The 24485-nt window shown below is 34.4% G+C and overlaps 4 protein-coding genes across 4 annotated transcripts; 2 read left to right on the plus strand and 2 right to left on the minus strand.

Annotated features, from left to right (window-relative positions):
- Positions 1–38: 38 nt before the first annotated feature.
- Positions 39–1989, plus strand: LOC147402214 (sporulation-specific protein). The gene is made up of 2 exons (XM_086443788.1): positions 39–256; positions 1792–1989. The coding sequence occupies exons 1-2, from the start codon at positions 128–130 to the stop codon at positions 1891–1893; spliced, it is 231 nt and encodes a 76-aa protein (XP_086299914.1). The 5' UTR covers positions 39–127; the 3' UTR covers positions 1894–1989.
- A 3051-nt stretch (positions 1990–5040) lies between these two features.
- On the plus strand, positions 5041–11429 carry LOC147402215 (las1-like family protein). Its single transcript, XM_086443789.1, has 9 exons — positions 5041–5242; positions 5328–5419; positions 5515–5586; positions 6767–6873; positions 6962–7017; positions 8675–8849; positions 9013–9096; positions 9815–10126; positions 10442–11429. The coding sequence occupies exons 1-9, from the start codon at positions 5090–5092 to the stop codon at positions 11311–11313; spliced, it is 1923 nt and encodes a 640-aa protein (XP_086299915.1). The 5' UTR covers positions 5041–5089; the 3' UTR covers positions 11314–11429.
- A 1013-nt stretch (positions 11430–12442) lies between these two features.
- Positions 12443–15309, minus strand: LOC147402216 (uncharacterized). Its single transcript, XM_086443790.1, has 3 exons — positions 15151–15309; positions 13420–13821; positions 12443–13324 (listed from the first exon to the last, which is right to left on the minus strand). The coding sequence occupies exons 2-3, from the start codon at positions 13806–13808 to the stop codon at positions 12781–12783; spliced, it is 933 nt and encodes a 310-aa protein (XP_086299916.1). The 5' UTR covers positions 13809–13821; positions 15151–15309; the 3' UTR covers positions 12443–12780.
- Positions 15310–17214: 1905 nt separating this feature from the next.
- Positions 17215–22625, minus strand: LOC147402217 (DJ-1 protein homolog E-like). The gene is made up of 4 exons (XM_086443791.1): positions 22327–22625; positions 19232–19675; positions 18192–18554; positions 17215–17492 (listed from the first exon to the last, which is right to left on the minus strand). The coding sequence occupies exons 1-4, from the start codon at positions 22504–22506 to the stop codon at positions 17313–17315; spliced, it is 1167 nt and encodes a 388-aa protein (XP_086299917.1). The 5' UTR covers positions 22507–22625; the 3' UTR covers positions 17215–17312.
- Between the last annotated feature and the right edge of the window lie 1860 nt (positions 22626–24485).

Below are 24485 nucleotides of genomic sequence, written 5' to 3' on the forward strand. Positions count from 1 at the left end.
AGATAACTCTTCGCCACGTCAACCAACTATTCAGTTATATCCAGTCCACCGCCCTTTCTTCTCGAATCTCGATTCTCTTTAATTAGGGTTTGTGTTATCCGTCGTTCTAGGGTTTTAGATCACAAAAATGTCAGCTATTGGAACATCGAAAGGGGTTTTGGAGATCGCGAAGTTTGCTCTCTATGTGAGCGTTCCAATTGGTCTCATGTACTTTTTCTCATTCAACACCAAGAATCTCCAGAAAATCATGGGCAATGTAAGCTCTCTCTCTCTCTCTCAATTTCTTCTTCTTAGCTGATTGATCTATTAGGGAGTTAGAATATTCCCCTATAAATAGATCGTAAGACACTTTGAGAATTCTAGGACCGAATCATATTTACAGAGATTTAGATAGGAATTATTAGTTAGAGATTTGGATAAGATCCTATTAGATTGTTTTTATCAGATTTGTTTGAATTTCTCTTAAATTTGGTAAAATCTGAGGCTGATTGAGAACCACGACAATCGAATCTAACTAGCAATTTTGGATATAAAAAAATTGAGTACAAAACATAAGGGTGTGCTGACCAATCTGATATAATCCTTTGATTACACAGGTTTTACTATGAATTATGAAACCAAAATAAAAAAGATGAAGAAATTACGTAGGAGAGAAGATGAATTGTTTGGTTCAAGTGAATCAAGATCTCCTAAAGTTGCAAGAGTGAAACTATGGATGTAGTTGAGTTCTAATTCTTAAAATATCGTTTTAGAGGAATGTTCAGTCAAGGAAAGAAAAGTTACTGCATACATTTGGATAAATTCAATGTTTTGTATCAATTTCAATAACGATAGATTCCTATATTTTGAACCATGTAATTTGATTAGAATGAGTTTGGAATTTGGATTTGGACATTAACATACAGATATGAAATTGTGAATAAATTAACTTTGGCTTGCCATGAGATTTACCCATTTCGACAAGTTGTCTAAAATAATTTAGAAGAGCTTGGAGAACACTAGAGTTAGGCAGATTATTCAAGACGAGTGTGGATGGTTCTTCAATTGCACCATAGTTTCTAAAGAATTCCATATTGTACATAAATAGAGAATCTATAGGTTGAGTATAGATATTTGCTTCGATGATTTTTTATAGAGAATTCTGGTGTTTGTGTACCATTGGATTGATCCTGTGTATGTGTGTGTGTGTGTGTGTTTTAATGAGTCCACTAGACTTGAACCTACGACGTCAAAGTTTTTTTTGCATTGTGACAAATCAACTGAGCTATGGGTCTAATCCCATCTTATGTGGTTTGATCTTAGCTGTCTGCCTCCTCCTTCCTATACAAGGGGATGAGTGTCTCATTTGTACATATGCTTGAGTGAGTAAAATGTTTAAGATTCTAAGTACTTTGTGTGTGTTGCCTTATGTGTGTCTGATTGCCTAAGAGAGTTGGTTTAATGGACAATTTCTAATTCATTTTGGGACATAAGATTGACTTGAGCTTCATCAAGGAGATTAGTTTAAGACTTTAAGTTTCATGGATGCTATACACGACGAAGTGTTAGGTCTGTAATAATGAACCTTTAAAGCCTTATTCTTGTGAGAAACTTCAGGTTTTTGAGACCATTTTTTCTTTTTCATGCCTTTAGCCAGAATCCAAACCTTCAAGCCAAAGATCGTTATTGTATCGTGTCATTGAGCCCAGTCCCATCCCGTGTGCAACTGTCCTACTTTTTGGATTTGAAAACCCTTATTATTCCTTGTTTTAATCTGTATTCTAAAGTGGTTTTGTTTCTTTTGGTGCTCAGCGCTCTTATGTGGTGTATCCCCCGGAAGCTCCTCGGCCTCAATCACCTGAGGAGCTACGCGAGATGGCTCGAGAGATAGCTCGCAAGAGGAATCTACCTTAATCAGCTTCTATGGTGTAATTATTGTTCTTACCCCAACTGTTATTTCAAAAATCTATGTAGATGTACTGTCATTCAATAACAGAACAAGGTTTCCAACAGCGGTCTTATTTCTTTGGACCATTAACCACTGTTTTTTTTTTTTTTTCCTTCCTTTGACGCTTGTAGAATCTCATTTGAGAAGTGCTATCAAACAGTGCAAAAGTAGACTGCTTTCTACTATTTCGAAAATTAGATGAAAATTCCTGAATAGAAAAAATTTCCTTTAATGTAAATCCAGGAAAACAATTTTCTAAGCATTTAATTATTAAAAATTATTTATTTAAATAAAAATAATGATAAATCTTAGCAAAAAATTGGTTAGTGGTGGGAAAAAAAATCTGTACGACATATTTTCAACCAAAACATTGCATGTAAATTAATGAAATGAGATGTGTGGTAATGATATTATAATTAAGTATTGTATATTTCACATCAGTCTGATTTTGAATCTGTTTAATTGCGTTGAACTGATATTGGAATGAATTTTTAGAATATGATTCATAAACCATTACCTCACTATGTGAAACCATGAACCAAATATGCCCATATTTGACCAAATCAGAATTGAGCATGTTAAATTGAGGTACAAAATTTGGCAAAGATCTCAAGAGAAGAAAAAAAAAACAGCAATGAAGTCATTTGGGGTTTGGTTTACAGTTAAAATGTGGTATTTGTTTTTGAAGGTGTGATTATATTTATATTAGATAATTGTTTAAATATAAATGATGACACTTATTTCATGTAAAGAAAGTTGAAACATGATTGTATATTTCTATCTAATTTGTGCGTATACTTAGTATTTCTGAACACCAACTTTCTTATTATTTATTTTATAGTAATTGGAGAGAGTTTTAGTCTTGAATCTTAATCTTGCTATGTGGACGATGTTGGCAATCCAACATCCCAAAGCTCCAAATTCTATGTTACAATTCAAATTAAAAATAAATAAATTGAGCGTGATCCATGATTTTAGGAGAAAAAATCAGCTCTAAGAAGAGAGGAAATATAATAGGTATTGTTGAATAACAAATCTGATGAAGTAAGGTTTCCTTATATTCAAAATTCTAAGGCTGTTTTTATAATAAAAATATTATAGTGATGTCTGTAAGATAAATTTCTCTTCAAAACTTTAGAAAAGAACACTTATCTTACTAACTTCAATACAAAAAGATTCTTGACCGCCCTACCTCGTGGCATCCAAAAACATGATCTCGTGGCATCCAAAAACATGATCTAATGCCCCTGGGTTGTAGAGGAAAATTTGTAAGAACTTTGAAAAAAAAAAATTTAAGTTAATTTTCACCATTAACTTTAATTTTAATTTTTGGAGTTCGCTAGCAATCAATTTTAAACACTTTGAATCAAACTCAAAGAATATGGTTCTTTTGAATTTTTTTATCTAAAATTTTTCCATGAAATATAGAAGGTTGTAGCGTTGAATTTCCAATGTAATAATAGATGTCGGACCAATGAAAGTAAGATTTGAAATCTTACTAAGTTAGTGAGGCTATCTAGTTCAAAGTTTAAACCACTGACTTCGAATGAAAAACACTTATCTTACTAACTAATAAGGTTTTAGCTCTTCCGAAGGGCAATCTAGTGCCATAGTCCTTGAGATTTCATGGAAAAACTCATAACAAACGAGGGGGGAAAAAAATCAAAAGTTTCTTTGTGGACTTGATCCAAGGTTTGAAAATGGATGACTACAGAACTCCCAAATTAAAATTTAAAATTCAACGGGGACAAATAGAACCTTCTAATGTTATTTGCATTTTAAGAAGGTAGAGGATAGAGGACTTTATATGGAGTTTGGACGGTGAATGGTAACTTGGATCATCAATGGGGCGGATTTAAATCCAATCAGGGGTGTTTGGAACTGATCTATTAAAAGTTGATCCCGATCCAGATAAATTACATAACTTATTGGGTTGGATCCTTATCAAATTTGACATTTGGATCCAAATTCGACAAGAGAATAATTAGATCTGGTCAGGATATATGAATCACTACTGGCATAAAAATTAAAAATTGATCCTGTTACCAGACTAACCCACAACCCTGACTTAGGCCACAATGGACTGGGTTTGGATTAAGCCCAACTCTTGTTCAGGCCCAGTCAAGGTAAACCTGCTTTTTTAAATCTCCACAAGTCATAATCGTTAGCTTAATTATATAAAACACTGTTTTATATCCCCATAAAGACATTTCACGGTCTAAGATTGGGTTGCAAGAAATCCAACAGTTGGAGATCACTTCTTAAAAACACACATTTCTATCAGGAGTCACGATCCAGTACGGTGTCCCATTTTAGGAATGGTGTCTACGTGTCAAGTTTGATTGGAGAATAAACATGGGGCTGCATGAACGCTTAGATAGGAACCCGAGGTGACTAAAATTCTAAATAAAGCATGTCATGTAGACACTGTTCTTATTTTACACAAAAGAAACACCGAATTGGATCCCAACTCTAGAGAAAAATTTCAACTCATTTTTTCTCTTTGAATGTTTGTATAGATTAGAGAAAATCACTTGGCTTTCTAACTGGGAATGATTTCAAATCTTACTAAGGGTTAGGCTCACATGAACTACCACATTGACAGTCCAATATAATAGTCCTCTAGATTTAATGAAAAAAAAATTAATTTTAATAAATAAATAAAATTTAACTTGATCAAGGGTTTGTTCTCTCCTTTGGTCGATCAAGTTTTTTTGTGTCAAGATGTGAGTTCCGGGTCTTTAGTGAGATTTGAAATCTTACCAATTTTCAATCTTACTAGGTGAGATTCGAAACCTTTAGTGAGATTTCAGATATTTGAAGACTCACTAGAGAGCTGTTATTGGTACCTCATCTCTTACTTAATGCACTCCAATTAAAAATAAAGAAAATAAATAAATGATTGTGAATAAGTAAAAATTGGGGTGCCAAGAGAAATTCTAGTTATAAATAACTACTGAAATTGTTTGAACGTGGCCAATTCTATGTAATGTTTGAAGAGTGTTTCGATCTTTAAGTGAGATGTGGTAATTAAATCCAGAAATTGGGGTGTAATTAGTAAAATTTAGGGTGACAATAGTATCTCTTTAAGTTGAACAATGACCTGCGACGTAAGTGTAGTCAAAGCTAGGGTTTAAGGTGGTTGAAAGTAATAGAGAGGTAATGTTAGGGTTTCAGGAGAAAGAGATGGAGGAGGAGGAGGATCGGTTTTCCAATTACAAGCTTGTTCCATGGTTAAGCTGGGATCAATGGAACTTCGTTAGAGAATCTCTGTTCTCTTCTTCTCCAGACTCCATTAATGCCGCTCTCAGAAGAGTAAGAATCGAAAACTTTAAATAACATTAATAAAATTTTACAATCTAAACCCACCCTAATTCTCAAATCCATCCTTGAATCTCAGATATCTGCTTGGCGTAGCAGAGGATGCCTTCCCATTGTGATTGAAATTACAGCCTCAATCGTCGAAATCCAACAAAAGGATCCTTTTTTCAGGTACTCAAGGTTTTTTTTTTTTTTAATTCAATTTTTATTTTTTTTTGTTTGGTTGATTCCTGCTTGATTGCGATTATATGTTTGTTGTTTTGAAGAGAGGATTCGATTAATGATGTTCTTCATTCAGAGGAGATGCTGGCGATGCTATATTGCATGGCTATTACGAGGTGAAATGTTTTTTGATGAAGATTTGATTTTGATATTTATTCACAAATTGGTTTGCTTGTAGTTGTTAGAGGGTGCAATATGTAAGCTATAATTTTTCTCTAATTAAGAAAATCCAAAAAAAAAAAAAAAAAAGGAATTCTGCGTATAATACATTCTCATGGCCGATATCTTGAAACGACCTTTTAAACCTTTTTCACTTCACCCAATGAATTGAGAACTCGATGTGGGAATATATTTACACTCTTCTAGGGAAAAATTGAATGCGATAAGGCAGTCACTTTCATCCCAATAAAGGGATCTTTATTCTAAAAACCATACATATTATTTAATACTAGCCTTTTGAGGAGTAGCCTCTTTTAAGTAATTGACCAGAACTTTTCAATTTGATGAGTTAAATTTAGGATAGAATATTTTTCACATATAACCCTTGAATTGTGCGGTTTTTTGGATTGATGAACATGAGTAAACATTTTCCAATTTTGACCCTTATTGTTAAAAATATGTTCATATACATGCACATGTATCTTATGCATGTACAAGAGTAGAACAATAAATATGTAAATTTTTATATGATACCATTAAGTTCATTTTTGTCATGTCAACAACAAATTTCTCGTGTGAATGTGTATGAACTAGTACTTTGGTTATGCACATCTATAATGAAGAACTCAACTTGTTACCTTGAGACCCAAGAGTCAAGCTTACTTGACTTGGGTCGGAACTTGAATTGAATGACATAATTTACTGGTCCTTGATAACCCGGGGAAAACTTGGTTGAAGTAATGGGGACATCAAAGATTTAAGAGTAGATTTTAGGGCTTGAAACCTCAACCCTTAATCCTTTCCCCTTTGCTTTAATTCTTATCCAACCCCAATCAAAATATCGTAATTTATAAAACTTTGCATTTTACATCTCAATAGCCAATTGGGATTTTGGACACCCTTTTCCTATTGTTGCCCAAATCTTTAACCCAATTCCAAATCCCAAATTTTATCCCCTAATCACCCCTATTTTCTTCTTCTTCCCCCACTGTCCTGCATCATGAAGTCTCTTGAAAGAATATTCATATGCTCTTTGGGAAATACCTATGCTTGGGAAGACTTGGCTAAATCAACTTATGCTATTGAATCTGGAAGGAGGGAATTATATGCTTACATGCTTGGGTCTTATTTATGAAGGCTTGTGAATGGTGTCATTGAGAAAACACGTAAGAAAACAGAGATTTCTATTGCTGAAGCAGCTGATGCAATAGGTATACCACGTATGCTGATCGATATCCGTCATGGTGAGAGGGTTTATTTATCTCTTTACCCATTTACTTCGGTTATGGATTTTGTTCTTCTGTATTTATGATTACAATTTTGTGTTTGTAGAGGGTTCTCACCGTGATCTCCCTTCTCTTCAGCTAGTTCGTTTGGCCTCTGTGAAGGTATACTGTGTTCTTCTTTCTTCTAAATGGTTTGAGTCATATTTTTATTTTGCCTCTCTTTTCAAATGCTTCCCAAACAGTTCCTTTGTTTACTAGCGTTGGTGTCCAATATTCGTAAATGTATACTAGCTCAGGTGGTTCTTCCTTTGTCGGAAGTTATGTTAACGTGCTGCCTAATTTGGTTCTATATTACTCTATCCTATACAATTCTGATGAAAACATCTTCCATAATATTTTGCCTTAAAAACAAGTCTTGTGATTCAGTTATTCAATGATTAGAACTTTTCTTTTAAGACAGACTAGAATATACCATTTCTTAATCCCTTAATATAGAATATGGACATTATAGGAAACTGAGTGGATTCTTTTAATCATTTGTTGTTGGGTGTTTGAAGTTTGCAAGATCATGCCATTGTGTTTTAATGGTTATAGGAACACGGAACTCACTTTATTCAACTTCAAAACAAGAAGAGAAATGTTTCCAATAGAACGGTAGATTGCAGTATTGCACCACCTCATCTTTCAACATCTTGGGATTGTCTTGAGCCAAGATAGAATCATCTTGTACAATCAGGCTTATCTAGGGCGATCCACTGAGAAATGTGAGATAACAAAACACCTGGAAACCCTGAAGTATCCAAGACAAGAAGATGACAAAAATTAAAAAAATAGAACATATAAATTGACAAAGATTTGTATAAAAAAAAATTCATTTACGCATTTTACATATACAGTGAATGTAGTCTTAATTGTATATCTTCATTCTACTCCTATTCTAATGTTAATGGAAAGCTATGTCAATTGTTCCATACATGGATTAACATGATTGCTTAAACTATTGCCGTGAGTCAATTAGTAAGGATCATAACTTGGTGGGTGACCCAGATTGGTCAAGAAGGGGACCTATGTGATTTCTGGATCATGTAAGGATGTTGACTCAGCCCAGGACAATCTGAAGATGGACTAGATGATTTAACTCTGGATATACGAGACTTAAAACTATTCACCTTTTTTGACCCAGCAAGTTAATGTGAATTTTAGTATCCGTCCCATTTTTATTGCGCAGTATGTTTTTGATGTATTTTTCTTTTTTAAGTATGAGTTTTAATGATTAACATGGTTCATACGTTGAGTTCCTTGCACTTGTTGAAGTGATTCTTTAGTCCTTTTTATTGTAGTGCAATGAGAGATGACCATGCTTCTACGAAGTTTCCACCTTTAAGAATCTTCAAGAATAAAACTAGGTTTAGGTGAACAGAAATTCGTATCAGATCAGTACCATAAAGTATTACCTTCTTTGTTATGTGGTCAATATAACAAATTTTTTTTTTTTTTTTGATAGGTATAAGAAATTGTTAAGTATTATTAGAAGGTTATAGAGAGAGATTTGCCATTGGTCAAGAAGACCGACCCAGCATATTAAAGGAAAGAACAGGAAATACACGCCAAGGAATATAGAATTGTGGGGCTTGAATATGCCATAATGATTTATAATGCTCATAGTCATATCTATTTAATTGCTTCTTTTACGTCATCTCTCTTTTGGATCTTGAATTCTTTACTTCCACTGTCTTATTATTAAAGAGTAATATTCATTGAATCTGGGAAATTAGAACCACTTATTTATATTAGGTTACCTTGTTTTTGACAATTCCAGGCACTCGACTGGTTAAAATCTTATTATTGGGAGCCTCAGAAGAATGCAATTCCACTTCAAAGGGATGGAATTGCTGATGTTAGAAAAGAAATCAAATCTAAACTACGAGAACTAGCTTTTCATCTAAGTTTTAAACAGGCTCAGAATTCTGGTTCTTCACCAATGAAGGGAACACGTGAGTGTAAAATTTTGTTTTACGAAGGTTAAGGTTTGGTACTATTGCTGTTAATTCTTTTTCCACTGATTATATGCTGGTACTGTTAGAAATCTTGGCAGGATCTAGTTACCAGGGATCATAATCTCCTTTTATTTTCTCCTACTAACATCTTCGTCTATAGGTGTGAAACAGTCTGAATTGCTTTGCGGACGTAATAAATTTTTCACCCACATGGCTGGAAAGCTTCATGCTTGTAGATCTGGAGGTATGTTCATTTGTCAGGTCAAGTTTTGACCAACGATTTCTCTTGGTGAGGGACCCATAAAATGTCAGTCTTGCCCCCCTGTACTCATACACAGGGACCACATTGAAGGAGTCAAAGGCTGATTTTAAGTGAGGATGATCTACATGGTGAGGAGATCATCCTCGCAAAAAAAGAAGTCTCTTTTCTAACACTACTAACTTTTGGTTCAATGTTTTTGGTTAAGGGGATTGTCTGCATTGTTTCTACTTTAATCCACTTTTTGATAGTGTTAGATGTCATGGAGATTTTCCTCACCAAAAAAAATTAGCCCTAGACTCATCTCCATATGGGTCCCACAGTTCCTTGTAAAAAGTAGTGTATGAAAATGTCATATAGAAATAACCTTTGCCTGTATATATTTTATTTATAAAAATAAATAAATAATAACAGCCTCAATTAAGAGCTTTCAAGTTAAAGGTTATGAGAGACAATGACAAAGACCAAAAAGGATGGAGGTTGTAACTTGTAAGAGTCAATATGAACGTGAATTAACAGAATACAGAGCTTCAGAGAAAGTTTAATGTAGAAATAGGGTTCGTCAACAGAATTGAAAGAAGAAATAGGATACCTTCCCACCAAATTTTTTGTACAAGGCTTTTGATGATTATGATAACGATTTGTAAGTGGAGATCATCCCACTCTACTTATTGCTGATAGACATTCGATCTGACTTTTTTAGGTTCTAAGAAACAGGTTACCAAGACTCTGGGGATCCTTGTTCGATTATTTTCTAACTTCCCCACTGAAGTAGTGGAAGTGTTGCTAGAGTTTTTACTGAAGGCAGATTCCTCAGATGTCAGTGAGGTTGGTCCCTCTGATAATTCTCAAGTGGAATCGGGTCGCATAAACTTGAAAACACTGACAGGTACTACTGATACCTGGAAACTCGTTATAAGCAGATTCTCAAATAAGGAACCAGAATTGTTGTTGACCATGCTCAAAGCAGTTCTTGAAACAATCAGGACTCTGGAAGCCATGAAATCTGAAATTGGTAATTTCTACTCTTTCTTCCCAAATGGTGTTCTTAATTTTTTATTACTTGAACCTGTACTAAATTTATCTTAGTACTGTTCTATAACTTGTTTTATTTTCTTACACATGGATGATCAATGGCTCATTTACTCTCATTTTTTTCCTTCTCTAGTTCTAATTACTCAATTGGCTTCTAGAACCTCATTTTTTTGGCTTTTCTTGTTCACAAGAAAAGTTGGTTTTTAAGATGGGCTACACGAATTCTGTTGTGTCTGCTAAGTTACATAACTAATTGGAGCTTTTCCTTGTTTTTCCCACAATGGGTCTTTGACAGGAGACGAGCATCTCTCACCATCACAATACAAGGCTAAAATTTCTCAAATAGAATACCTTTCTTCTCTGGTTGAGTGGCTCATTGGAAATTATAAGAAAGTTAAGCGTCCTCCCAGCGGAATAGGATTTGGACCTGAAATTCAAGATTCATCAGCACTAACAAATGTTCAAAAACTAACACTAACAGAACTCCTAAGAACATGTCTTCTGGTATTATCTCCTGGCAACAACCAGCTTGCACTGTCAGCACAGCTGCTTGCACAGATGATAGGAAATAACTCAATAGTTGAGAGACTCAAGAAACTCTCTCAGTTAAGCTTACCAAGCTTGGATTGTGCTGAAGAAACCACTAGTCACACAAATGTTGAGTGCATCCTTCTCCATCATGAGGAATCTATTGGTCAAGCCGCCAAAAAATTGGAGTTGCTTAAACGATGTCGTCTAAAGGGTAGAACAATAATTACGGTGATAAGCAATAGTGATAAAGAAAAGAAGGAAAACACATGGACCTTGGCTAAGTCGTGGAACCCATGTCCAATTGGTATGTTGCCCTCTGCCCTTGGTTCTGCAGGCATTCTTCCCATTCTTGACAAGGCTGTGGACACGTCTGAGGTTCAACAATTCTCAGAAAGCAGAGCGCGATGGGAACTGAATCATTGTAGTGGCAAGAGAGAAGCTAGCTGTGATGCTGAATCTTTAGAGAACTCGAAGACACATAAGAAGGTGAGGGAAACGGCAGATTGTGATTGGGCAGACGACCGAGCTTCTTCACTGAAACCTTTTAAAGGTAGACTGATGATAGGTGGGGCTTGGAAGAAAGTTGGGGAAGAGGAACTGCTTGCTATTGAGTCTGCTGTCAGAATTTTGGTGTAATCTTTTGCATTATTTTAATGGGCGCTAAAATTCGTCATATTTAATGGTTAGAGTAGCTGGGAAAGCCACATTTTTTTAATTCTCTTTGATTACAAACCACAACAAAGCATTACACCCCCATGGTCTTAAAACTTGTTTTGATGTCTCGTCTCATCCCCGAATGAGACCAAGTTGTCTCCAACAAGTTTTCCGATGCATTTGAGACGTCTCAGTTCAACAATGAGAAAAAAATGGTGTACATGTTTTCCCTTTGATTCATCATCATCATTCATGAATTGTGAAGTGGAGGGTTGCAATTTGCCCTGTTACTCATGTGCTCCAGACCTAATGATGAAGGCAGGACTGGTAAAAGCCAAGCCTAGAGTTGGGGTGGCCATCAGACTGGCCTCAATGGGCTGGGTTAGGCCTGCTAATTTTGAGGGCTGGGATTAAGGTTAAGGTTGTATTACCAAAGTTAGGATTATTATAAGTAATTACTTTGTAAATATTAAATACATAATCTAATTTTATGCTATAGATTATAATTGGAAATATTAATTCGGTGGATTTTGAATGATTGAATTAGGCCATTTTATTGAATATAAGAGGTTGCTTTTGTAATTCCAACAAATTAAGCGAGGTGGCCTACAGGATTTGTAAATTTGCAAATTTATTGGTTTTGCCAGATTCCATGCATATTTTTAGTGGATTTTGTTAACATGTCCCTTGAGGGCACATGTTACAGTGCAATAAATACACTTTGGAAATTGAATTTTATACCAAAAATGCCCTTTAAAAAATTATTTTTTTACAAAATACCCAGCTCGAATACCAAATTCCAAAGTGCGTTTATTGCACTTTAACAAGACCCATTTTTAATAATAACGTACTTGATACAAAGAAAAGATGTTTTTCTCCTCTCCCCCACTTAACAATCCAGACAATAGAAATGGAGAGAGAGATTTATTTTCTCTCCTCTCCCTTTCTCTCAATCCAAACACAGATGCCACCTCCCTGGATACGTTTGAAAAGCAATAACTTGTGCTTTGTTCAGTGAGGCACTCAACAAGCCAGGTAACAAATTCCACACTCCCAAAATATTCATCTTTAGAATCTAAAAAACCTGGAAGTGATACCAAACCCATCAACATATTTAAAAGACTAGACTCTTTGGAAAAGTTAAAAAATTTGTTCTTTCTACATGGACAATTATAAGATCAGAGATGTTCTGACCTGTAAGAACATTTTTAGAGGTGAACACGATGACGATGACGACAACTTTTTAGTTGGACCGTCAACTCAGACAGACCTTTAAGATTTACCATTTAACCATTTACACTAACCTTTTCAATTACAGATCTACCATCATCATGATAGTCTAAAGACCTAGAAAAAAATCAGAAACACTAAAAGAGAAAATAAATTGGGCTGTTGAAGAGACCTTGCCACTCTATTTGCCATTTTGATCAAAATGAATATATCGATGCTTCAAGAGATCACTCGACCACAATCCACAGTCATTGCTATTTCCTTCGCCTTCCATGCTTTACGATAGCTGACAGTCACACCAAAATTTTCTTGAATGTATGAAATAATTTGATTAGGAGTAAAACTTGGATAGTTCTTCAAATGCTCCCTTATGTGACCGGCTATCCATTTACTCGTTGCCTGCCTATGGTCTCGACCACGGGCGGATATGGCACATGTGTGTTGAGGTGTGTAAGTTCTAATTTTAAATGATGGTTCACCAGGCAACTTTGAAGCGTGGATGCGCCACGGGCAACTTTCGTTCGCACACCTAGCAGTGATTGTTTTTGGGCTCGTCCTGAGTGGTTTCAGCTGAAAATTTTCAAACATTGCAAACTCCCGCAAAGCATTTTGAAATATATCTTTCGAGCCATAAACACTACCAACGCTTAATGTCCTCTGACCTCTACAGCAATTCAGGGCATTACCTTCTGAGTCACTATTTGATTCAAGAAGACTCCCACATGAAGAAGTTCGGCCATAATCAGATTCCGCTGTTTGAAACCTGTGTGTCCGATGGAAAATTTGGGTGTTATTCACAACTATTGCATATTGAACCTTACAAGAATATATTGTAACCTAGTTCAAGTCATGCCATACCTAACTAGCGCCATCTTGGATGTATCATCCATTCCACAGTAGTTTTGAACTTTCCGTCTTTTGAACTCAAGTGGTGACTTAATGATGAACACATGGATGTTTTGGCAATCATTGGGAAATCCAATAAACATTTCTCGAATATCTCCTTCACAATCTATATCCATGGCTATTGTCTTCTGACTTATCGAATATGAGTATTTCAAAGTTAAAGCAGTCTCCTCGCGTCTCGACTTGCTCACTTCATACATGATTTCCAAGAATTCTTTATATGTAATTTGACGAGTAACATTCCTCAATTTGCGTTTACCGCCAGTGTATGCAAATTTGTTAGGTTCGTCGTTGAGAACTCCATCAAAAAAACATATCAATGAAAACTTATCTGTACTCATTGTTCATGTACTCCTGCGTAAGAGTGGTTTATATTAGTAAATAGAATTATGGGCAAACTCGAATTCAATGCAGAAGAAAAGTATGACTACTGCGAGACGCAAATCAAGCTAGCAATCACGGGTTCCAACGAAAATTTTGTAATTATTTAGGTTTCCACTTAATGACAAGAAATCTTCATAGGCTACATTGCATTCAAGGTAGTAATAAAATGCGTGACTTCTAAAATGGGGGTCTAAAAAACTAACATAAAATCATCAAAGTGATTTGATATTAGTTCATAACGCAATGACCCAAAACAATGATGAGCGAGTTTATTTGATGCCCATTTGAATAAAAACTTACTAGTCTAGGTAATTGAAAAGGTTTAAAAAGAACTCAATGCCATATGCAACTTTCATGAATCTAAAAGTCCACTAACTCGAAGACCTTACATATTTTCATAAATCATCAAACATTCAATGTGAATTCAGAAATTATAAATATCAATTTATTATTCATTGGATCTCAATGAAAATGCATCCTTCCCGAACAAAGCCATCAAATATCAAGCCTACATATGATCAATAATGAAAGGAAAAGAAACCTCAAAGAAAAACAAGAAACATCAAACATAAACTTGATCAACAATGCGAAAAAATGTGCCACGTGGAAAATTTACAACTTTTTGAATCATGAACTTTAAAAGTTCCAAAACCTACATAAAACTCTAACGTTCTAAGAGATGACGACTATCAATCTAAATTTCTAAACGAAATCCTAAACTTGCATGAAACCCTAAATAACAATCTAATAGATGGGAAAAATCAAGTTCACCTTCTAAAAAAATCCTAAATCTACTTAGAATCCTGAAAAACAATCTAATAAAGGAAAATATTAATAATAATCTGAACTTCTAAAAATTTCCTAAACCTACATTGAGAAAGAGAAGAAAAAAAAAAAACATATCTTTATAAAGAATGAAAGTGAATTGAACTTGAACAAATCTGTCATGATCCCAAGTCCCATAAAAACGTTAAATTTTCTGTTTTCTGTAAAATGAGTTAGGGACCCATACATACAAAAAACTAACGAAGATTACATGGTGTTGCAAAGTAAAATTTGATGCAAATTGAAATTCCTAAACCCTAAAAAACGATCAAATAGATGGGAAAAATCGTTCTCAACTTCTGAAAAACAAAAAATCCTAAAAACCAGCATTACTTCCAAAAACAAGATAATTTACGGAAAAATGATCTGAAATTCTACAAAATTCGTAAACCTACATGAAACAAAACCCCAAAAAATCTAAAAAAAAATTAAAAATAACATCAAATTAATAAATGAAGAACACAATCAACTCACCCGGAAAGAGATTTTCCGGGAAAATCTCCGGCGGGAGAGGCGAAATATGGGCGGACGGAGGGGAAGGAATTGTTTTCGCGGTCGAATTCCGTCGAGAGAGGCGTTTAGCGAGCTTGAGAGAGTGAAAAGGAAAAAACATTAGGTTTTATGAATTTGGCTTTTTGGTAAGTATTTATTTCAATAGACAAAAATGGTATGAAAATAAAGTTAATTAAATAAGATTACCTCAGATACCCTCTTTGGTAAAAACAAAACAGGAAATAAGCTCTATATGGTGAATATTATCAAAACGCATGTGAGAGTAATTTTGGCATCTTGATTGCCCTCTCAATAAGGCACCCATAAATCTATACATGCATCCACCCCTAGGGGCGCAACTTGGTCTGGTTCAAATCGAGAACCGAACCAAATCGATAGCTTAGAGGTGATTTATAACAAGTTGCGATTCAGTTTCGAGTTACGAAAATGAAGAACCGATCAATTTGGTTCGATTCTCGGATCAAGTTTGTATAGAACCAAACTCCTGTGCAATAAATAAATATATATATGTATATAATAATTATTATGATTTTTTTTTTTTTGAGTTAGGATATAGATTAGTGATCTTTTATCAATAAACTAATGACTTTTTATGGATAAATTTGTGATTTATTGTATGAAATTTTATGTTTGTACTTTCATTAAAAAAATATTACTTATAATTTATAGAATATTAGCAATCTGTTGAACCAAACCGACTTTAATTTGGTTTGGGTTGATTTGGTTCCAATGGAATTTGATTCAATTCTGGCTCTTATTTAGTGGAACCGACCTATGTTGGTTCGGTTCCAAACCAAACCAAGTTGCACCCCTATACCCCTAAATAGCAATTTGTAATTTAAAATGCCAAATTTACCATTTCTCATAAAACATACATTATAGCCATTTTTTCTTAAAAATACAAAACTATTCACATATTAATATAAAAAATATATATATATATCCAAATTTGAAACTGGAAAGGGAATTTTTCATTCCTATGAGATGGGTGGTAGTCTAAATAGAGCCATGGCATGGTCTAAATATAATCATAAGCAGAGAATAAAATATAGATCTTATCATCGCTAAGCAAACTTCACAATGTCACAAAGAACTTAGGATGTTATAGCTATCCTTGGGTTGGATGAATTATTTGAAGAGGATCGTTTAACCATAGCAAAAGTGCGGAAAATTGAGCGTTTCTTATCACAACCCTTCTTCGTAGCAATAGTTTCCTATGTGATATAGTTATTTGTGCAAGTTACCTTGAGGTCATGGGCTCAAATCCGATCTCTGTAATACCATTTTTATTTTTGTTAATAGGTTTTGAATCTTTGGCACGATTCTTTGATTCGGAATAGAGTAACAATTTAATTGAAATGATGTATCTTGGGAGGATTCACTTTGAAGCGACTATTCCCAAGATACATGCATCGTGGTATTTTATTTCACAGTTAAATCAATTTAAAAAAGACCTAAAGTTAAAGATCTAAGTATAACTAATGTTACTCCAATACCCAACCAAAGGACTACTACGGTACAAATCAAAAGACGGTTGTAGCTACTAGACGACAAAATGGGTTTTGGAATTTATTAACTTTCTCTTATCCAAGTCTTGCCTTAATAACGTTCAATGGAACCATTAGCATCATGTTTCGATTTGTATGTCTATAAAGCCAACTAAATTCATGCGAGCACGAGCATCATATTTTTGTAGGCTTCAAATTCTTAGGCCATATTTCTAGGATATGGATGAATGTTCATCTAGGATCAATTGTAACTACTGAAAATTCATGTATTAAATCCAAATAATTATGTTAGATCCCTAATTACTTGGTAAATATGATTTTTTAACTTTGTTTCGAACTTGCGTAAGCCAAGGAACGTGCACGTATCAGGTTTTCGGGTGAATTGGAATGAGTTTGGATGTTGTCGTTGTTGGCCAATCTTCCTCGAACAACTCTCACGATAGAATCTGTTTCAGGAGTTTGACATAGTTTTGGTGAAGAGTTTGGTTCTTTTCAACTTCTTAATTAGTGGTATTGGTGATCATGAAAGGACGAATCCATCTTAATTATTAGAAATTATATAGAAGACCTTGTATTACACTTCTGAGTCAATTTAAGGTTACAGAGAATTAACAATCAAAAGAGTACAGAGAGGCCCAAGAGAGTAACAAGATCTGAAATGAAAGCTGGCAATGCAGTCCACCCCGTTGCCGTTAACAACTTCCCATGAGCCACCGATTCTACAGACTCCACCAACTCACCACCAGCCACACTAACGATAACCTTCATGGCATAACCGCTTGCACATCTCTTCCCCTACACACAAAATACAACAACATTGAAACCTCGTGATATAAGTCAATAGCAAATAATGTTCTTACATCTCATCGGTCATCATTGGCATTCAATATCAAGGGATGGTAATAATGTAGCTGTCTTCCCTTAAATTTTTTAGAGATGTTATTGGCACCCTAACTTTTACTTATTACACCTCAATTTCTTAAATTATTTATCACACCCTAATTAAAGATTGAAGCACACCATTTAAATAGTACAAAAGTTTGTTTCAAGTTATTACTTCAAAATTACAAAGTATTATAACAACTTCAACAGCTGTTTACAATTAGGATTAGGCCCATTTAAAACCTTAAATCTAACAATTAGAAATCTTAAAAAAGGAAAAAAGGGAGAGAGTTTCTATTGGCACCCCAACTTTTACTTCTTTTCATCCATTAACTTAATTTTTATAGGTTCTATACTTCTATTGCCACATCAACTTTTGCTCTTACACCAATTCACATGTAAATCACATAAGAATTAGCATGCATATTAGGATGCTCTTAGTAAAAGTTGGTGCGGCAATAGAAGCTCTCTTTTTTTTTATTCTAATTGGGGTGTAATAAGTAAACTTGGGGTGCTAATGGAAGCTCTCTATTTTTTTTTTTTTTTTGGGATAGAGAAAATAGGTTTCTTTCCTTTAAAATCATAGGCAAAAACAGAACTATATAAGCGCACCTTTAGAAGGCCAGCGGCAGCCAAGATGAGCTTTCCTTGGCCAATACCAGAAATGACCTTGTTCTTTTCTGCAAATTCCTTCACTAGTGAAACCACTTTGTCATCCATGACCAAAAACTCAGGTGATCTTCCTCCTGGTATCACAACACAGTCATAATCATCGACACAAACTTCATTCCAATTGGCAGTGATGATGAAGTTATGTCCATTTTTCTCGCTGCAGACTTGGGCATCGTCATGGTCATGGATGGCGGTCACGCACTTATCTCCTTTCTTCTTGCTCGGGCTAATGGCTTCCACCCGGCAACCCAAGCCGGCCAAGGCTTGGAACGGAACGTTTATCTCGTAGTCTTCAACATAGTCCTGATAGAACAAAATGTAACATATATATTTATGCACATGACAAGCATGAATTATTTCATTTTAAGGTCTTGGTGGGCAAACCTTATTTACGACAATACATGTCAACCAATCATGCTCACATTGTTAAGGCCATCCTTTCAACTTAAGTGCTCCTATGGAATCACTTTTCTTTGAATCACTCCAATAATAATAGCGATATGACAATGCCAGAAAGTGCTTTTTACAGTTCAAAAGTGCTTCCAAAAGCAATGTGGTGTTTGCCAAAAAGCAGTTTTCGCAAATTAGATTGTGTTTGGTTGACCATAATAATGCTTAAAGAGATGTGTGAAGAGTGGAGAGACAAAGTGAGAGAGGTGAATTTTAGTAAATAACTAAAATCAATTGAACCATTCATTCCAAACATATTTTTCCCGTTCTGTCCAATTTCAAGCAAAAAACAGAAGACAAAAGTCAGTCCGGACCACTTCGTGATTTACTTTTAGAGCCCATTTGGATACATTTTAAAAAGTAATATTTTATTTTTGAAAGTTAAAAAAAAAAAAAAAATCGGAATTACTTTCTAAAAGCTACTTTTTTCTACAGCTACTTTCTAGTTTATGCTTCCTATCCAAACAGTGCCTTAATTTTTATGTCAAATTGGTTTTTCGAAATAAACAAATCATAATGAAAACACTCACTCCACAAAGGAAAAGTACTGATTTGTTCTGATTTCCTGTGATTTTCGCTCCCATCAATCGGAATAGAATGTCAAGGTATTGAGCATGAGCAGGCCAGCCTATTGCACTTATGATGTTTTTGTCGAGAATACATGAAGTAATGGGCTCTGGATCCAACCAAATACCTCCCGCCATCTTAATTACATGCTTCAAGCTTGGAAATGCAGTAAATTTTGTGTCTTTAATGATTCCTGCAGATACTAGAATCAGTTGGCTATGACATGTTGTTGCAATTGGTTTGCTTGCTTCAGCAAACTTCGATACAATGTTCAAAACCTTAATGTCCACGCTAAGAAGTTCAGTGAAACGGCCTCCAGGAATAATGAGTGCATCATAGGAATCGTGCTTGACGTCCTCGAAATTTGAATTCAGTCTGAAGGAATGGCCTTGTAGTTCTGTGTAAAGCTGTTGAAATATAGAAGCAATTTGAGAGTAAGAATTGAAACACACATACACACACAAGTGCATAACAGTAAGGTTGATAAATGGTAACTTTGGGATTGATACAATTGTATTTGAAACATATGGAGTCAGGAAAATGCATACATGTGCATACACGTACCCCTAGTTAGAAATCTGAATTCTGAAGTATTATTTCTGCTTAAACTGTGAAATTTACTATCTTTCATAAAACAGCCAGTTTTTTCACAAAAAACAGCCTACCCCAATTATTTACATATTCTATTTTTATTATTTTTTTAAATTAAACCAAAAGATTACAAAAATATCAGAAATTTTATTTTTGTATTTTGCATTTACCTTTTTGTGCCAAAAAATTTAGACAATATTGAACGACAAATCCAAATTATTCACATATATAAAAGCTATTTTTTCCCAAAATATTTACTTTTTATGTCAAAAAGTATTAAATGACAAATCCTCTTATAGCGCCATATCTCGCCCAAATCCACCAGGTACATGCAATACACAACACTCGTTCGTTAAATATTTGCCTTTTTATTTTTATTTTTTTGCAAAAAAATTGGGGAGTATTGAATGACAAATCCAAATTTTGGGGTTAAAGGGGTAAAAGAGAAAAGATAGTCAAATTAAAAGAAATATTATTAAGGGAGGGAGGAGTGGGGGAGAAGATACAATAAAATTAAGAGGATGAAGAGGAAAAATAATAAAGTGGGGTAATATGGACCCCACTCCATTGTAGAAATATTATTAAATGGGGGGAGGAGAGGAAAGACAATAAAATTGAGGGGATGAAGAGGAAAAACAATAAAATGGGGTAGTGTGAACCCCAATCTATTGTAATTGGAGTGAGACGAATACACCCTACAATTGTAATTAGACTATTGTGTTTTATCATATAAGATTTTTTCAAAAAATCTTTACTAGTATAATGAGAGAAAGTGGGGTAGAAGTGGTTCAACATTAAATTTTGGATCTCACAAATGCCCTTACTTTTAAATTTAAATTTAATAGAATCAGGGTCATTTAGTAAAAAACTAAGGAAATTTCAACCACGACCGTATAATCACATTACTTTGTTTTCAAAATTATAAAAATATCATCTTTTTTATTATGTAATTTTCAAAAACCCTTAAATCAATATGTTAAATTACAAATAAACCCATCAACACAAGTGCGTTTGTACATGCCACCGTCTAGCAAGTTAATTTTAATCCAACTAGCTTTTTATATTAATTTTTAAAAAATTTAATACGAATCCAAATAATACTCAAACATTTTCCATAACTTTATGCCTAATCACTAACTAGGCATAAACCTACGATGTGATGTAGACCGGATAGCAAATATATGATGAAGACAAGATTGGGAAACAACTATCATAAAGAAGATATTCTTTCCCTAATTTTACCAGACAAAAGATTATATTTTATTTGCGAGAATTTCTACTATAAAATATATTTGTATTGAAGAAGCCTGCTAACTTAGTTGATAAAGTCTATGCATGATGATATCATAGATCAGAGTTTATTTCCTATTCTCATTAAAAACAAGCTTACAAATAAAATTTGTCTTTTTTTTTTAAAAAAAAAAAGGAAATATTTTTAATTTTGTAGTTAATATTCCACCTTTTCTTTGATCTTAAGATCCCATCTCTTACTCTCTCCATTACATGGGTTCTTGAGTTTTTTTTTTTTTTTTATAGAAGAAATAGGGTGCCATTGTTTTTTTTTTTTTCTTAAACGTTGGAAAACGACTATCAATTTTGAAAATGTTGGTGTGTGATAAATAAAAGCAGTTGTGTTCCTCTGAAAAAAACCGTATGAGCAAGTTTAGTCTTACTAACTTAGTAAGATTTCAAATCTTACTAGTAGCCGTTGATCTCACCTTGTGGCATCCAAAAACATGATGCGAGGATGTAGGGATGTGGAGGACAACATTTTAAAAAATCTGGAAAAAAAACTAACCTTTAAATTTAAGACTATGACTCACCAGGTGGTATACTCAAATGACTCCATGACGTGGATAAGTTCGGGTACCGTAGATTTGTACGTGTCTCAGGATACATGTTTGCACTTCCCCATAAAAATAAAAAATGCATTTGGAGGCATATCTCATAGACTTTTATGCATCGGGATACACAACTACACATCCCCATAAATATATGGGGTTGTGTATCCCGATGAAAGAAAATCTATGGCTCCAGACACATCCCACATCAGGAGAGTATTTTGAGTATTCCACACGGGGCGTCCGATTATCACTACTCATTTCCAAAACCTTCGATCAAGCCCTAAACAACATTATCTTTTTTAAAACAAATTAATTGGATCTGAGTTATTTCATAAGATTTAGAGGGTCGTAGTGTTGGATTGCCACGAGACGACTCGTTCTTTTTTTTTTTCCTCTCTCTTTATGGTCTTGCAATCGTACGGCTCCAATCACTGTTGGTCTATTAGTTTATCGTTGTAACGATAGGCCACGAACTATATAATCGCGATAACGAAAATCGAGGGAACATAGACAGTAAAATCTAAATCGAAAGTAGAAGAAAATTGCAAGAAATATATATCTCAGATCCTCGAATGAAATTCCAGAATCAATGAAGAAGAATCGAAAAATGAAGATAAGGATACCTCGTAACCTATATAATCATGAACGGCTGTGATGCATTTGTCTCCAGATTTCTTCCCAGGGGAGACGCAATCGACTCGAATATCGAAGGCCTTAAACACCTGAAACGGCACGATCGCTTCGTAATCCTCCATGTAGTCTCCGCAGATCATAAGTACTGATTTTCGAGCCATCGATCCCATTGATTTCAGATCTCAGAGTTTTTAGTAGAAATCTAAAGTTGCAGAAAGGAGAACTACAACTACCTCAATCAATTAGCTTTCATGGGGACTAGGGAGAGAGAGAGAGATGTGTTAAGGTTTTAAGTGCGCATGGTTTTGGATTTTTCCTCCCACGCGAAGCTCGTTGGCTCGCCTGACGAGATAACTACCACAATTTTAAATTGACATAAATACCCTTTACAGTTCTTCAAATCCTACCATTACTTCGTCTCGGGTACAGGTACACTTTTGTACTTTTGTTTGTGTGACCAGACCACATGCCCACGTGGTCTTGGTACGATGTTGGTACGCGGGGCAACATGGAAGGTAACAAAATCACACATCTTTTCTTTCCTGTGTATCTCGATGAAAATGATCTATGATTACGTATCTTTCCATCTCATCCACGTACCTATATTCTAAAATAAAAGAATCTGTGTTCGAATGACCTTAAGATTGTACCTCATATTTCACATCAAAACGTAAAATATGAAAATACAATCTTAAATTAAAGTCACTTCAGTATTATTCAAAATTAATACTTGAATGCAATTTTTTAAGCCTTGCATAGATTATTTCCCAAATTTTGCTTTTAGGGTTGGGTGAGCTCTAAAAGGATGTTAGAAAAGTTGAGGATGTTGTTGAACTAGATTTGGCCTTTGGCAACCCAAAGAGACTTAAGATGATGCCACATGTCATCTTGGGATTAGAATTTGAGTAGCGTGGTCTGACCATTCCGAGAAAGTGTCCCAAGGAGATACACTTGGATGGTCTTGAGTCGGATATCCTACCATTGCTATGGCTCAACGACTCAGAATTACTCTTGAGCAGTGGATCAAGTCAAATCCATAAAAAAAAATCAAGTTGTACTTCTGGATTTGTTTCTATCTCACGCATGATTCGTGAAGATAAATAAGGAAATTACATGGATAGTTTCAAATTAGGAAAATTATCAATATAGATAAAATCAAATTAGGATACACCCTATTCCCTATAAATAAAGGTATTTAACTCATAAAATTAAATCAGAATTTGCGTTGATAATTAGGAAACATGGATAACTTCAAGTCAGGAAAGTAATTACCATGGATAAAATCAAATCAGGATTCACCCTATCTATATAATAAAACACAATAATATGACCCACTTATAATTTAGTGTAAAAGTCTCATTGTAGGGATAAATATCTCACTCTAGTTTTGTGAAGTTCACCCTACTCACTTTATTATTTTTCCTCTTCGCCCCCCCTACCCTTTCAATTTTATTGTCTTTCTTTTCCTTCTTCTTCTTTTATTATTATTATTTTTTTCAATAATATCTCTCTAATTTTATTATTTTTCCTTATTTACACTTTTTTCAATAATATCTCTATAATTTTACTATATTTTCTCTTTTACCACTTTAACTCATTTTATTGTCTTTCCTTATCTCCCCATTTTCTTAACGTTAGTACCTCTTCAATTTTACTATTTTTCATCTTTTACCCTCAACCTCAAAAGACATTTAATAATACCCTATTCAACTCTAGTTCTTCATATGTAGGGGTATTTAAGAAGTAAAAGACACATATTTTCTCATCCTTAAAAAACCCTCAAAGATTATTCTGATAGTTACTTGGGCATCAAAGAATCTGTGTTGCAAGAACATCTAAGAGTGCAGAGAGGATTCAACATTCGAAAGCAATATATCTCAAAAAATTCCAATCAATTCTAGACCCTTAAGGTGGAAACCAGGGCTTTTACATCCACAAGAACCATCCTCCACAAATTATAATGAATTATGGGCACCTGTCACGAGGATTCCCATAGATGTGGGTTATAAAGAAAATATTACGAAAACAAGGATAAATTTTTTTTAAAAGCCAGCCAATGTTTAGAAGTTAGAACCAACAATGGTCCATGGTCCAATTCCAATCTAATTTAATTTGAGTGTTAATGTACCCATTCTAAATTGAATAGAAA

This window comes from Akebia trifoliata, chromosome 5 (genome assembly GCF_017979445.1).
Source record: "Akebia trifoliata isolate Shusen 1 chromosome 5, ASM1797944v1, whole genome shotgun sequence".
NCBI lineage: Eukaryota > Viridiplantae > Streptophyta > Magnoliopsida > Ranunculales > Lardizabalaceae > Akebia > Akebia trifoliata.